At 41.4% G+C, this 16,272-nt stretch overlaps 1 protein-coding gene across 1 annotated transcript; it reads right to left on the minus strand.

The window, feature by feature from the left end:
* Positions 1-137: 137 nt before the first annotated feature.
* LOC139467009 (NSFL1 cofactor p47-like) lies at positions 138-14,465 on the minus strand. Its single transcript, XM_071248715.1, has 10 exons — positions 14,322-14,465; positions 10,490-10,644; positions 9,801-9,890; positions 7,518-7,598; positions 6,448-6,589; positions 5,147-5,256; positions 4,542-4,679; positions 2,423-2,566; positions 1,701-1,760; positions 138-1,141 (listed from the first exon to the last, which is right to left on the minus strand). Exons 1-10 carry the CDS (start codon positions 14,463-14,465, stop codon positions 1,009-1,011), a joined length of 1,197 nt encoding a protein of 398 aa, XP_071104816.1. The 3' UTR covers positions 138-1,008.
* Between the last annotated feature and the right edge of the window lie 1,807 nt (positions 14,466-16,272).

A 16,272-nucleotide genomic window follows, 5' to 3' on the forward strand; every position in this document is an offset into this window, starting at 1 on the left:
GACCGGCTACTCGTATAATGAGTGAGTGAATAGTATTTCAGTTAGCCACTATTTTGAGTGCTTTGGACATAGCTTGGAAAATCTTCTTCTTTTTTTTATTCATTAATCATGTGACGGTAAATGATCCTTAAATACAAATAATTTGTGCAACCCTCCACTCATGCTTATCCGTTTTATTTATGGACATTTTTGTAACAGCAAAACAAAACATCTTCATGACACTGCAGTAGGATGGAACCATATAAATCTCCCAAGAAATCACCACATTCATGTACAAATAGAACTTGTTGTTAAACCACAAATTTATTCATTTTGTAAACTGCACTTAACAACAAGTGGTACAAGTGTTTCTTGTGTTCAATAGAAAGGTGTCTGTCTCTTCCACATCACCTCACCATTACAAGGTGACTGTTTACATTGTGGACTTAATAAGCCAGGAGCATATTTCATGGCACTTACAAGTGATAAAATCCTCTTCTGCAAAGAAGGAGAATGTCCCACTTTACTGCTCTAAGTGAGTGAGGACACGGTATCTCTTTCCTTGTGTGTAGCATCTGATTTTGGCATTGCTTGGTACTTGATAAACACAGTAATACGACACGTCACGAGCAGCTTCAGCCAGTCATGACACAACGGGCTAACAAGGAGCCCTCACAAAACAACCATCAGAAATGATGGTCCATGCCTGACAATCTAGTGGGACAGTTTGTTGGAGTAACAACACTTGGGGTATACTTAACTCAAGACATTTATCTAGGACGTTTTTCAATCACAATGACAAAAACAGGGAATATATGCCTGGTGACTGTGCTGTCTTAAACATAAAAGTTGTGACATGGCTCTCAGGAACTGGATTTGCTTGGACTTTAGTTTTCTTGGTTGTCACATCCTATTGTCTCATCCTAATATTTTCAGAACAAAAGTTGTTCAATGCAAAGGGAAATCACAAGAGGACACTGTGCCCCATGAATCACTCTCTGTCCCTGTGAGTGGCCATGCTCAGACAGGTCACTTTTGTCGCTGGACAATCACTGCATTCAATAGCTTAGCATCCTCTAGTGTCACCGACTCCTCAGTCAGTTCTTTATTTGGGAAGGTTGTCATCAACACGAAGTTCACCCCCGCATACTGAGGATGGGATCTTACACGAGTCAAGGAAACACACAACAGCAAACATGTCAAGACTAACACATCGTAGCTCACCTGGCTGAATCAGAGACATCAGTGGTGGCAGTTACATACTTGTGAAGTGTTTAAAGCTGAATACAGTGATATTGTTAGTCCCTGAAATCATTAAGTGTGATTGTAGAGGGTAATGAATGCTCTTATCAATTCAAACGCTATCTGTTTCACGGGCCTTTTGACATAAATGCAAACAGTCAGTTCTTTGAACATGAGTTCCAGTGCGACCACATGTGATGGTTAGATGGTCCCACATAACAGACAGGACAACATCAAAAGCTATTCTAATTGCTCCAATGTAATGAGTTGGAAGTCACATGGAATGGAACAAGTCATGGCTGTCAAGTTTTAAAATGAAATCTCAAACTGACAAAGCACATGCAATATATGTCTTCTCCAAGCATGGAGAGAATGTAGGAGCTGGGACCCCATCTCTCACAGGCTCATCCATATGTGTTCAGATAATGTTAACAGATCTAGATGGAACTAAATAGCTAAACCAGAGACAGAAAGGATACGATATAATGTAATTTCTAATATCGCTGATCCTGTGACTGTGATTAAACTTGGCAACCAGTCTGAAAATAAAATACAACAATGAGTAAGACATAACCCTATTAATCTAAAACAACTAGCTTCCCACAAAGGGAGTGACATGCAACACAAGCAGAGTGTACAGAGTGTTCAAATACAGGATTACTGCCATCACGTTTCTCGTACAATTACAAAAATCTTCAAATGGTAAATGTTTGCCTAATATCCTGTTTGGGTAACACAATTCCTAGTGGTTAAAGTTGAACCTTGCCCCATAGAATCCTTACTGGCAGTATGGTCTAATGGCCCCACTTCACTTTATGTGTGGACAACACGGTAAATGGATGAGAATGAGGTTTCAACTATACAGTACTGTGGCTCACTTGGTAACACATCATCAATACTTTAAGTGGTGTACACACTACGCCCCTCCAGTGAATACATTTAGCTGATATGTCATGTTGTGGAGACGTGTTTATTTTCAGTTTTCTATGTAAACTGAGCACTCAGTAGTCTGGGCACCTGCTGGATTCCCCCTTGCTGGAACCAGGCTGTCAGTTGATTAGTTGGTGAAAAATAGCAACTACATCCCAACAGGGTCACTGAAGACATTATGGTCACTGTAGTCAACATGGTCAATGTGGTCCCCATTGTCAACGAATGTAACATATCACATTGTTATGTTAACATTTTTGTTTTGACAAACCTTGATCCATCTGCGAGTCGGATCTGTATGCTGGTTGTGGGTTTGGAGGTGTCAACTGCAACGGCTGCCTGCTGCGCTGTGTTGTCATTGACTGCGCTCGCCCCTGCTGCTTCAGGTGGCTTTGATGCCAGGTTGGGGACAGGGCTGAAACAGATATCACATGGTACAATATGAAGGGTGTGATATGTGCTGAGGTGAAATAGGGTTTAACAGGTGAGGTAAGGTGAAATGGGGTTTAACGTCGCATACAAGATAGCGACATGCATGTACGTGTGTGTGTTTGTGTTGCTGCTTGTACTAGTCCATACTGATGCCGATTTATAGTGCTAGCTAACTGAGATACCATGCCACAGTTTAACATAAATACCCCACTCAGATAATGCATGTGTCAAGGTGTAGGCAACAGTTCAGTATGATGCATGTGTCAAGGTGTAGGCAACAGTTGAGTGTGATGCATGTGTCAAGGTGTAGGTGACAGTTGAGTGTGATGCATGTGTCAAGGTGTAGACAACAGTTCAGTGTGATGTATGTGTCAAGGTGTAGACAACAGTTCAGTGTGATGCATGTGTCAAGGTGTAGACAACAGTTCAGTGTGATGCATGTGTCAAGGTGTAGGTGACATTTCTGTGTGATGCATGTGTTAAGGTGTAGGCAACAGTTGAGTGTGATGCATGTGTCAAGGTGTAGACAACAGTTGAGTGTGATGCATGTGTCAAGATGTAGACAACAGTTGACTGTGATGCATGTGTCAAGGTGTAGGTGACAGTTGAGTGTGATGCATGTGTCAAGGCGTAGGTGACAGTTGAGTGTGATGCATGTGTCAAGGTGTAGGTGACAGTTCAGTGTGATGCATGTGTCAAGGTGTAGACAACAGTTGACTGTGATGCATGTGTCAAGGTGTAGGTGACAGTTGAGTGTGATGCATGTGTCAAGGCGTAGGTGACAGTTGAGTGTGATGCATGTGTCAAGGTGTAGGTGACAGCTGAGTGTGATGCATGTGACAAGGTGTAGGTGACAGTTCAGTGTGATGCATGTGTCAAGATGTAGGTGACAGTTCAGTGTGATGCATGTGTCAAGGTGTAGACAATGTTCAGTGTGATGCATGTGTCAAGGTGTAGGTGACAGTTCAGTGTGATGCATGTGTCAAGGTGTAGGTGACAGTTCAGTGTGATGCATGTGTCAAGGCATAGGTGACAGTTGAGTGTGATGCATGTGTCAAGGCGTAGGTGACAGTTGAGTGTGATGCATGTGTCAAGATGTAGACAACAGTTGAGTGTGATGCATGTGTCAAGGCGTAGGTGACAGTTCAGTGTGATGCATGTGTCAAGGCGTAAGTGACAGTTCCATGTGATGCATGTGTCAAGGCGTAGGCAACAGTTCAGTGTGATGCATGTGTCAAGGTGTAGACAACAGTTCAGTGTGATGCATGTGTCAAGATGTAGACAACAGTTCAGTGTGATGCATGTGTAAAGGCGTAGGTGACAGTTCAGTATGATGCATGTGTCAAGGTGTAAGTGACAGTTCAGTGTGATGCATGTGTCAAGGTGTAGGTGACAGTTCAGTGTGATGCATGTGTCAAGGCGTAGGTGACAGTTGAGTGTGATGCATGTGTCAAGGTGTAGGTGACAGTTCAGTGTGATGCATGTGTCAAGGCATAGGTGACAGTTCAGTGTGATGCATGTGTCAAGGCATAGGTGACAGTTCAGTGTGATGCATGTGTCAAGGTGTAGGTGACAGTTCAGTGTGATGCATGTGTCAAGGCATAGGTGACAGTTCAGTGTGATGCATGTGTCAAGATGTAGACAACAGTTCAGTGAGATGCATGTGTAAAGGCGTAGGTGACAGTTGAGTGTGATGCATGTGTCAAGGTGTAGGCAACAGTTGAGTGTGATGCATGTGTCAAGATGTAGACAACAGTTGAGTGTGATGCATGTGTCAAGGTGTAGGTGACAGTTGAGTGTGATGCATGTGTAAAGGCGTAGGTGACAGTTGAGTGTGATGCATGTGTCAAGGTGTAGACAACAGTTCAGTGTTATGTAATAGTAGTGAAGCGACTGATGAGAGACATGCGATGACATCTAAATAGTTTGTCTTGCAAAAAATGTAAAGTTTGCTTTACCTGCCCAGCATCTGCCCTGCTCCTGTGAACGCCCTGACAGGTACTTTAGGCTTGACATACTCTTCATTGCGATGATCTTCCATGTTGAGATTGACTTCTCCACCCTTGGCCAATCGTATGAGTTCTCTTGGCACCTCACTAAACACATACAAAGAAGTCATCCCTGGCCTCTGCCATATCTGTAAATATCATGCTTTGATGTGATGTGAGTGAAAGAACAAATGTTAATAAAGACATCTGTTGTCAAAGTTGACTCAAACAGTGTATAGAATCTCAATCTATTAAACATATTGTCACCAAAATACTTCCTGAATAACTAAAAGAATATTGACTAAACATGCTGAATGATCTGACTGGCAGCTGTGGATGTTATATAAAAACATAAGGGATGAGGAATTACAGGTATCATGGGTACAACACATACGTTGATATGGACTCGGCTGATCATGTTACTCGTTTTCTGCCAGTCAGATCTTGCTCAAATAAAAAAAGCTGTTTAAGTTACAAAATAGCTGTGCTGAGCTTTACTTAAATCTATGTTTCAGTAATATTTGTACTTTCAAATATAGAAATTTAATTGTGATGTTTGGCAAAAACAAAAGTACCCTTTTCCTATTGAATCTAAGAAATCTTTATTTGCAGGGTCGTTGTAATCTCTCCACGGACCGTCATCCATACTAAATCCATTTTTCCACAGTTTCAATACCATATCAACCTGAAACACAACACAATAACTTTTTTGTCTGCTGGTAGATCAACTGCAAGTACAAAATTGTACTAAGCATCCCTTACTTGAACCCTATATCTGACAACACACACACGTCAGACATCCTTACTTGAACCCTATATCTGACAACACACATACGTCAGACATCCTTACTTGAACCCTACATCTGACAACACACATACGTCAGACATCCTTACTTGAACCCTATATCTGACAATACACATACATGAGACATCCTTACTTGAACCCTACATCTGACAAGACACATACGTCAGACATGCCTCACTTGAACCCTATATCTGACAATACACATACATGAGACATCCTTACTTGAACCCTACATCTGACAACACACATACATCAGACATTCCTTACTTGAATCCTATATCTGACAACACACATACATGAGACATCCTTACTTGAACCCTACATCTGACAAGACACATACGTCAGACATGCCTTACTTTGAACCCTACATCTGACAAGACACATACGTCAGACATGCCTTACTTGAACCCTATATCTGACAATACACATACATGAGACATCCTTACTTGAACCCTACATCTGACAACACACATACATCAGACATTCCTTACTTGAATCCTATATCTGACAACACACATACATGAGACATCCTTACTTGAACCCTACATCTGACAACACACATACGTCAGACATCCTTACTTGAACCCTACATCTGACAACACACATACATGAGACATCCTTACTTGAACCCTACATCTGACAATACACATACGTCAGACATCCTTACTTGAACCCTACATCTGACAACACACATACGTCAGACATCCTTACTTGAACCCAACATCTGACAAGACACATACGTCAGACATCCTTACTTGAACCCTACATCTGACAACACACATACGTCAGACATCCTTACTTGAACCCAACATCTGACAAGACACATACATCAGACATCCTTACTTGAACCCTACATCTGACAACACACATACCTCAAACATCCTTACTTGAACCCTACATCTGACAACACACATACGTCAGACATCCTTAATTGAACCCTACATCTGACAACACACATACGTCAGACATCCTTACTTGAATCCTATATCTGACAAGACACATACAACTAATACTTGGACTCAGTCCAGGTTGTCAATCCAGGTTACCCCGAGACTACTGTGCACCTATTACCTGTCTTGATTCTTTCACTTTTGCACCTTGTACTGTATGAGAGGTCCCCTCTGTGTCCCCAAGTCTGTATCCAGTACCTCTGAATGATGGACCTGCTTTTTTCCGCTTGTTTTCACTTGCATCAACAACTTCAGCCCCGTGTCTATAAAGCAGATGAAACAGCACATACATACATGCTATATATGCCTCCTCTCAACACTAATACCCTGACAGCTGGAGACTAACTTGACTATGTTTCGGTTTCGGCGGCCTGTAAACCATAGGTCTGGGCAAGGCAAACCAGTAACAGAGGAATGATCCCATGCTGTAAAGGTATAACACACAGCTATCACCCCCGGCAGCTCAACTACCTTCAGTATTCTCTATGTCTTCCATCACTATGCATAACAGGCCTTACCCATAGTCATCAGGACTCATATACAGTCAAGTCTCGTTAATCCGACACTCGTTATTCCCACAATCGGCTTTATCCGACACTAATGATGGGAACCGATTAAATCAGTGCTATTTAGACCCGTTAATCCGACAGTCTAGCACTCCAACTCTGACACACCTTATTTGCAACGAATTACCGAAATCACTCATTAATCATTTAATCCGACACAGTGATCTGCGTACTCCACTGTCATCTGCCCTCGAGTACACAGCCCAGTGTTTTGATGTTAGACGAGTCGGCTGGTAGCTGCATATTACAATGGCTGCAGAGATTAACTTGCTTAAAAATAAACAATTAATGAACAGTTAGTGTTTGTATCGTTATCTATTGTGTAGTTGTCTGATTTTCAATCACGAACGTTGATATTACTTAATTTCGTTTATCCAACATACTCGTTAATCCAACATAATCATATGCAACCAACCATGTCGGATTAACAAGACTTGACTGTATGCCAGACAACTTATCAACTGTAGACATCACACCCATAAGTATATTTTGTGAATAGGCTTAAGAAACGGATGCTAATATAAGAGATAACTTCATATTTAAAATGTATTGCAGTAGTTTCTTTCACACAAAAATATTTGTTGAAGGTAAGTGCATATTAAATGTTTCTTTTCTCAGAACTGACTCTTTTGCAGACTTGAAAAGTGTATCCACCACCTCATCTGGTTCAGATTTCTTCTTTGGCGGGCCCAGTACCTGCTGTCCACTGAAACATGACAGTCAATGACAATCAACCAATCTACTTGTATCAGTAGGACTGAAAAAACATAAGGCTGTTTGAAACATGACATTAATTCAATTGTAGTAGGCACTTTAAATTTAACTGACATTTCTATACTAATAAGATATACAATCAACGTTCAGACTGTCCATTCCCCCTTAATATCACCTCATCACCAAGTTTTGTTTGAGACAAGGAAATCCCCATTTGTGCAGGGTTTCATAGCATGTACACCGTCAGGACCCAGCGAACTCAGCCACATGTCAGACTGTAGATGTCAAGTAGGTCACTGTAGTCTCCCACTGTGCATGTTGCCAGACTGTAGATGTCAAGTAGGTCACTGTAGTCTCCCACTGTGCATGTTGCCAGACTGTAGATGTCAAGTAGGTCACTGTGGTCTCCCACTGTGCATGTTGCCAGACTGTAGATGTCAAGTAGGTCACTGTAGTCTCCCACTGTGCATGTTGCCAGACTGTAGATGTCAAGTAGGTCACTGTAGTCTCCCACTGTGCATGTTGCCAGACTGTAGATGTCAAGTAGGTCACTGTAGTCTCCCACTGTGCATGTTGCCAGACTGTAGATGTCAAGTAGGTCACTGTGGTCTCCCACTGTGCATGTTGCCAGACTGTAGATGTCAAGTAGGTCACTGTAGTCTCCCACTGTGCATGTTGCCAGACTGTAGATGTCAAGTAGGTCACTGTAGTCTCCCACTGTGCATGTTGCCAGACTGTAGATGTCAAGTAGGTCACTGTAGTCTCCCACTGTGCATGTTGCCAGACTGTAGATGTCAAGTAGGTCACTGTAGTCTCCCACTGTGCATGTTGCCAGACTGTAGATGTCAAGTAGGTCACTGTAGTCTCCCACTGTGCATGTTGCCAGACTGTAGATGTCAAGTAGGTCACTGTAGTCTCCCACTGTGCATGTTGTCAGACTGTAGATGTCAAGTAGGTCACTGTAGTCTCCCACTGTGCATGTTGCCAGACGGTAGATGTCAAGTAGGTCACTGTAGTCTCCCACTGTGCATGTTGCCAGACTGTAGATGTCAAGTAGGTCACTGTGGTCTCCCACTGTGCATGTTGCCACACGGTAGATGTCAAGTAGGTCACTGTAGTCTCCCACTGTGCATGTTGCCAGACTGTGGATGTCAAGTAGGGCACTGTGGTCTCCCACTGTGCATTTTGCCAGACGGTAGATGTCAAGTAGGTCACTGTGGTCTCCCACTGTGCATGTTGTCAGACTGTGGATGTCAAGTAGGTCACTGTGGTCTCCCACTGTGCATGTTGCCAGACTGTGGATGTCAAGTAGGTCACTGTGGTCTCCCACTGTGCATGTTGCCAGACTGTGGATGTCAAGTAGGTCACTGTAGTCTCCCACTGTACATGTTTCCAGACTGTGGATGTCAAGTAGGTCACTGTGGTCTCCCACTGTGCATGTTGCCAGACTGTGGATGTCAAGCAGGTCACTGTGGTCTCTCACTGTGCATGTTGCCAGACTGTGGATGTCAAGTAGGGCACTGTGGTCTCCCACTGTGCATGTTGCCAGACTGTGGATGTCAAGTGGGTCACTGTGGTCTCCCACTGTGCATGTTGCCAGACGGTAGATGTCAAGTAGGTCACTGTGGTCTCCCACTGTGCATGTTGCCAGACTGTGGATGTCAAGTAGGTCACTGTGGTCTCCCACTGTGCATTGTTGCCAGACTGTAGATGTCAAGTAGGTCACTGTGGTCTCCCAGTGACCTACTTACCAGACTGTAGATGTCAAGTAGGTCACTGTGGTCTCCCATTTGGCATGTTGCCAGACTGTAGATGTCAAATAGGTCACTGTGGTCTCCCATTTGGCATGTTGCCAGACTGTAGATGTCAAGTAGGTCACTGTGGTCTCCCATTTGGCATGTTGCCAGACTGTAGATGTCAAATAGGTCACTGTGGTCTCCCATTTGGCATGTTGCCAGACTGTAGATGTCAAGTAGGTCACTGTGGTCTCCCATTTGGCATGTTGCAAGACTGCACAGCGATTTGCGGCACCTTGGACTGGGCCGTTGTGCCCCCAGGATAATATGATGGGGAAAGACATTGAACTTCTGTTACTTGTAACCATGGTAACAAATGAGAAATGACAATGGGGTAAAAAACTCTTCCTCATCCTCTACACTGAAGCTGACTTTGTGAACATGGAAACCAATCTTACCTGCGTTCTGAACCTCCAGCATAGAAGGCTTGCCCTTCATCTGAGTCAGAATCTTCCTCCTTGTCCTTCATACTTGAGATTGTAGCAAACCTGAAACATGAGACACTTATCAATGTTTATAGATTCAGATTGTCCTTATAGACTTTCATTACCAATCCTACAGAGGAACTGTGTTACCTCAGGCTGGTACCCATGGTCCTGTAATTAGTGACATGTTGAACCTGTGCATATCCAGGCTAGAATAGGTCTTCAGCAACCCATGCTTGTCATAAGAGGCGACTGTGCTTGTTGTAAGAGGGGACTAACAGGATTTGGTGGTCACATTGGCTGACTTGGTTGATGCATGTCATCGAATCCCAAATGCATGGATCAATGCTCATGATATCAAACATGGATTGTCTGGTTCAGACTCAATTATTTACAGACCGCTGTCATATAGCTTGAATATAGCTGAGTGCAGCGTTAAACAACAAACAAACACAGTTATAAGTAAGTTGAAATTTGAAAAACAGTCAGGGGACTAAAAAATATTTTAATCTTTTCACAATCAGTATTTTGCTTAAACAGATACTTCCGTTGCTATCTAGAGACCACTTCCACTAAAAGGCCTTCTTAAACCTGTCATAATCCCTTCCCTGCTACACTATGGAGCAGTGATTCTATATACTGGTACAAGCTACAAGGTTCACCTTGATCCTCCTCCAGACTGTCCCGCACTCTGTGACCTGCCACCACCATCACCACTAGAAGGCGCTGCTGTCTCCTGAATATCTTCACCATCATCATCAACCTCCACAACCTGAGGCTCAGCATCACCATCTTCATAGAAACTTGCCATTGCAAGCTGAAGAACAATTAACTCTCTATGAATTTGTTTGGTGTGTTTGCCAGGGCACAACAATCATGACAATAGCATTAGCATTCTATTCTTTCCACAAGTAGAAGTTGTTCCAGAAACACACAACAGAAACATACACATGATGATTGATGAGTTGACTCATGAAGGTACCTATCTGCTCTTTTCACAAGTTGATATATGCAGAGATCAACATTAAGAATCTACAATAAACAAGATAAAAACATAAAATCATTATCATGCTTATAAACATGCGAATGTCAGCTTAAATGTGTTTAGATATTTATGAGTAGTATGATATTGCTTTCATGGTTCATGTTGTAACTGACTGACAGTAGAAAAATTATGTTACTTATTCACAAAGTGATAATAGGCTCGTTTGCCACTTCACTCGGAGAGAACAGGAGAACAGTTTCATTCAAAGCCAATAATTTCAAATGATGACACTATATTTCCTGATCAATGTAGATCCATATCAAGTCAGCAGGAATGTGAAAAGATAATGAATAAGTTGAACCTTTCAACAGGAAAACAGTAACACTTCAGTTTCCCTTCTTCAGCCACGGTTGCTATTTTTAGAATGCACATGAAAAACTTTACTTATTACTGTTTTCAGGTCACATCAAATGAAAGAAAGGTGGATTCAACATTATCATGTACTTGACATGCATACTTCTTGGGATGTATTACAAGACTGCATAACCACAGCGAGGCCAGCACATGTATATTTGCATCTGACACACTATGCATAGTGTTTGTATCAGTTTTAGGTCAGAAAATATAGGAACAATACATTTGCATATCGCAATCCAAGAAGCAATTGGACATGTGGAATTAACAACATGAACAAGCCAATCAGCATGGAGCAAAATATTATAAAGCTCAGTGAGAATTATACTAAAAATAATTTCACTTTTATCTATTGCCTATGAGTAATACTTATAACGGTAACATTGTTTGTCTTTTCCATGACAAATTCTGAGAAATATGTTAATGCACATGTCGCATAAAAGACTTGAGATATACTGTAGTTAGTTTTTGTATTTTCAGTATCAAATGGGGTGTTGTCACTTTTCATAGTCCTTGGTCGAAATAAAAATTGTGTACTCTTGGGTAAAATATCCCATCAGAACAGCAAACTTACATTTGTCCAGGGTTGTGATGATATACAACATGTTTTTTATATCACATTTTGTTACACTTACTCCAACTGCTGTTTGACTTTGAATCGCCTACTATGAACAACTCTGAACATGATGTACAGGGACAGCATCGCTAGCAGAAGTTTCAGCTCTGCATATCACCACTGAAATCACATCATCACTCTGACTGTCTTTTACATAACCATGACAACTGAACATGCTGAACATCTTTTGTGAAATTGATAATTCATCTGAAAAGCCTATTTTCCATATCATTTGAATCAAGATTTCACTGACATCATACAAAGACAAAGTAAAATATTTGATAATACTTTTGTGCAGAGTGTATACTTTTTCTTTGTACAGTTTATAACTTGAAAAAATACACTGACAATCCAAATATAGGACTGAATTAAAACACATATTGTTTGGGAACTTGGTGGATAACAACCTCCATGATATCATTCAATGTTCACTTTGACTGTGAGCATGTTACAGCCAGTACAAAATCTGCATCAGCTACTATCTAATCTGAATTTCAGATAGTACTGGGAAGGCCGAACTCATAAATCGAGAGATTCTGATGTTGGTACCAGGAGTGCCAAACCGATGGATTACTATGAGTGCAGTGAACCATGAATGCATACTGTTTTATGATGTAGACAAGTTATTCACAGTTATTGACTGTTTACAGCTGTAGCTAGTGAGTCTACTCATGATGTGGATGTTTTTACAGATAAAGCTTAAGAAGATCAAAAATATTAAAGACTAATTGACTGTGTTTACACTTGCAATGAGTCTACTCATGATTTAGACATGTTTAGCAGATAAAGCGCTTGTTTGTGAAGATCAAACACACCGAAAAGCTTTCATATGCCAAATTGTAATAATTGAAATAACATAGATATGAAACTGAGTAAAACTGCATGCTATATGAGTCTTATCTTCCACAATAATACCACCAAAATGGCGAATGCGAGAGGAGGACAGCTGCTGTACTATGGCAGGTACAGATTTTGTTGCAAAAGCGTACATAATGAAACAAAGCATTCAAAGTAACAAGACCTTCGGATTGTTAGCCTGACAGCTAACCGACTGAGCTATGTCTATACTGTGAAACACAGTGCAAATTTACCTAGTCATGCCTACGACATTATGGAACTGAACGAAAAGGGTCGAATAGGTGACGGACACTTCCAAAGGTTACGGGTAGGCATGGCGTCTCGTGACTTTAGTCTACAGACACTTACGATTGATCCCTATGCCACTTGGCACTCTCGTCCCATTCCGTAATCTACAAGATACCCAGTGGCGAGGAATGATCCGATATGGCGCGAACTGAAAACGGCACCAGGCGTCAGACGTCGAACTCGCGAGTACGCATGAATGACATGGTATTTAATAATTCGTCGGGTGGATTTTGTGACAGAAAAGTTTGGTAGGGAAAACTGTAAGGATGATGTGGATAATAGTAAAGAACGAGGGAGGCATGAGCATGGCTAATGACGACACAACTGTGAGATTTTTAATCAGTACTGAAAAAATGTAGCCGGTGAAAGTGGCTTGTGTGAATGATCTAGGACAGTATCCAGAAGCCAAAGTATTCAACACAAAACCATTTCATCCTTTTTACTTGACGTTTTTGTGTGAAGAATATTAGGAGCCACAATAGAATCTATAATAGCCACTAAACGGGTAGATCTACCTAACCCTAATGATTGTAAGGGATGATTGATCGTAAAGGGGATCCAAGGGCTAAGGATAGAGTTCAGGGTAACCTACCCTAACACTGGCGACATTTGGATGTGTTCAGTGCTAATAAACTGCATTCTTATGCACAACTAATGAACATTAATGAACCGACAAAAAATATATATGTATACTACAAATTACGTCATAGGGTATTGTCACATGTTTGAAAAGTTTGTGGTACTGTATGCTAAAGGTAGGCCCAATATACCTGTCTCGAGGGATTCCTCGGAAGTAGTTTTAGAACTCAAGATCACAACTTCTTGTGAGAAATGTTCTCTCACATGTCACCTCAAATTATGTTGGATTAATTCGTTAAAAGAGATAGCTAACTCAAAACTAACCCTAAGGACCGTAAAGGGGAGGTTGATGGGGGCCGATTGATGGATATTAAAGTGGTACCTAAACCTCAGGAAGGAAAGAAGATCCAAGGACTAAGGATAAAGTTAGGGGTAACCTGCCCCAAACCCAAAGAATCGACGAGGCACTCGAGATATATGCAGAGAGGTACAACCGGCAGTCTGAACAATATTAGCTCTATGAGGTGCGCCCGGTAATCTGCAATTTTGCTGTCTTTCTCTAATTTTGCTTTTGTCCTACGAAAGGGAGTAAAATACCGTATCAACTCAAGACCTGTCCAGAACTATATCTAGTAGAAAGGGTTTGCATGTGCCAAGACTCGTGGAGTTGTGCGTGTTTCTACATCGAGGTACAAGAAAAGAAGAACTACATAGAACAGGATGAAAATGCAATTTTATACTGTTTGCACGTTACCTCTAGATTCCATGCAGCCGATTCAAGGTGGAATCTTGCTCTATCGACATCGATACCAGTTACACCAACGAATTGGTCAATGAGTTCTTGTTTGTCAGCCATGTTGGAATGATTGAGCAACAAAAGTAATACTCGATATTCCATTCATGCTCGACATATCTGTGACTGGTTAAATGAAATCCTACAAACGTGCCTTCCACAGGAGAGTTCCATTTCAGCATATTTACTTCCCTTGGTTGTGTTTGCACAATTGTTTCCTTTTTAGATCACAGGTTCTTGAAAAAAGTTCACATTTCTATATACTATATATATGTACTGACAATTTATTTATTTATTTATTTATTTATTTATTTATTTATTTATTTATTTATTTATTTATTTATTTATTTATTTATTTATTTCTTTATTTATTTATTTATTTATTTATTATTTTTTGTATTTTTTTTTTTTGTATTTTTTTTTTTTACATGGTCCTATGCGTAGCCTCGTCATGCCGACGGACTCACATGGTTACACAGTGTGTGACGGCCTTTTCTGGTGTCCCCCGTCGTGTTATTGCTGGAATACTGCTAACAGCGGCGTTAAAAATACTACCTCACTCACACATGCATAATGGCAGCCTGAGGCATGACGTTCCAATCTCGGATGAGAGCTCTTTGCAGAGCCCCAAGATCATATGGCACTGGGCGTCCAAACTCATCCCAGGGGTTTTCAAACGGGCTTGAGGCATGAGGACATCATTGTCGTGAAGGAGGCATAGTCCTCGTGAATGGTAACACAACTGCGACCAATATCTCATTTTCGGAACACTGAGCTCTTTGTTGCCTACAAAAAACTTGCAATGTCCTTGTACACTAGCACCCAATACCATCATGGAGCCGCCAGGAAATCAATGATGCGCTGCCACAGCAGCATCCTCAAAACAACACTAAATTTACTCCCATCTGATAACAAAACCAGTGATCACTGACGTTGATTCAACCGCTGCTGACATCGTCATCACAGCAAACATACTTAATAAAATGCCACTGACGTGGTATCGGTGGTGAACAAATTAATGGACATCGACAACAGTGACCAGCAGAAAGACCCTGCTTCTAATGAAGGCCGTGCCGTCATTCCCTTAAAATGACGTGACGCCAGAAACATGCTACGCAGGAGACGATTATCAAGGTACCAATGCAGCCTGTGTTGTGGTCTTTGAGCACATGCAGCAGCATCAGTACCGGTGGTGTGTGGACTTTGAGTGACGTTAAAGCCTCTTGCCACCTGACGTTGACTGTATCACCCGTTTGGAGCATCTCAATAGTTGAGTCACATTTGTCATTACTCAGGAATCGACACATCGTTTCAGTTTTCATCTGCAACTGTTAATGAGGTTGGGAAGATTGGGTCCACAACTCGAGGTGCACGTATAGATATTTAATGACGCTTTGTTGTGTTTGGGTGTTGTGTTTCAGCAGCAACCTTAATAACCTACTAAAGTAAGTACCTAAACCAAGCCTAAACCAAACATAAATCCACCCAGTTTCCCAATGGAAGGCCTAAACATTTTTCAATGGAATGCCAATGGCCTCGCCGGCCATGGTTCTGAACTCAAAGCTAAATTCAAAATAGATAAAGGTCCCCATGTAGCTTGTATTCAAGAAACCAAATTCTCACATAAAACTAAATTCAACCTACCAAATTATAACGCAGTGAGAACCGACAGGTCCAAAACCATGCCAGGCAGAACAGGAGGAGGTCTAATCATCTACGTTAGAGAGGATATTAACTACGAGGAAGTTAAAGTAAACACTCCTAATCTAGAAGCTAATGGAATCCAAGTCACCATCAATAACCAAAAAATAAAAATCATTAACATCTATCACTCAACACTAAAACCAATTAAAGATACAGACCTAGATGTCCTTTACCAATTAGGAAATAAATCAACCATCTTCCTAGGAGA

The sequence above is a fragment of the Haliotis cracherodii genome, unplaced genomic scaffold (genome assembly GCF_022045235.1).
Source record: "Haliotis cracherodii isolate W230 unplaced genomic scaffold, xgHalCrac1.p SCAF_19, whole genome shotgun sequence".
Taxonomy (NCBI): Eukaryota; Metazoa; Mollusca; class Gastropoda; order Lepetellida; family Haliotidae; genus Haliotis; species Haliotis cracherodii.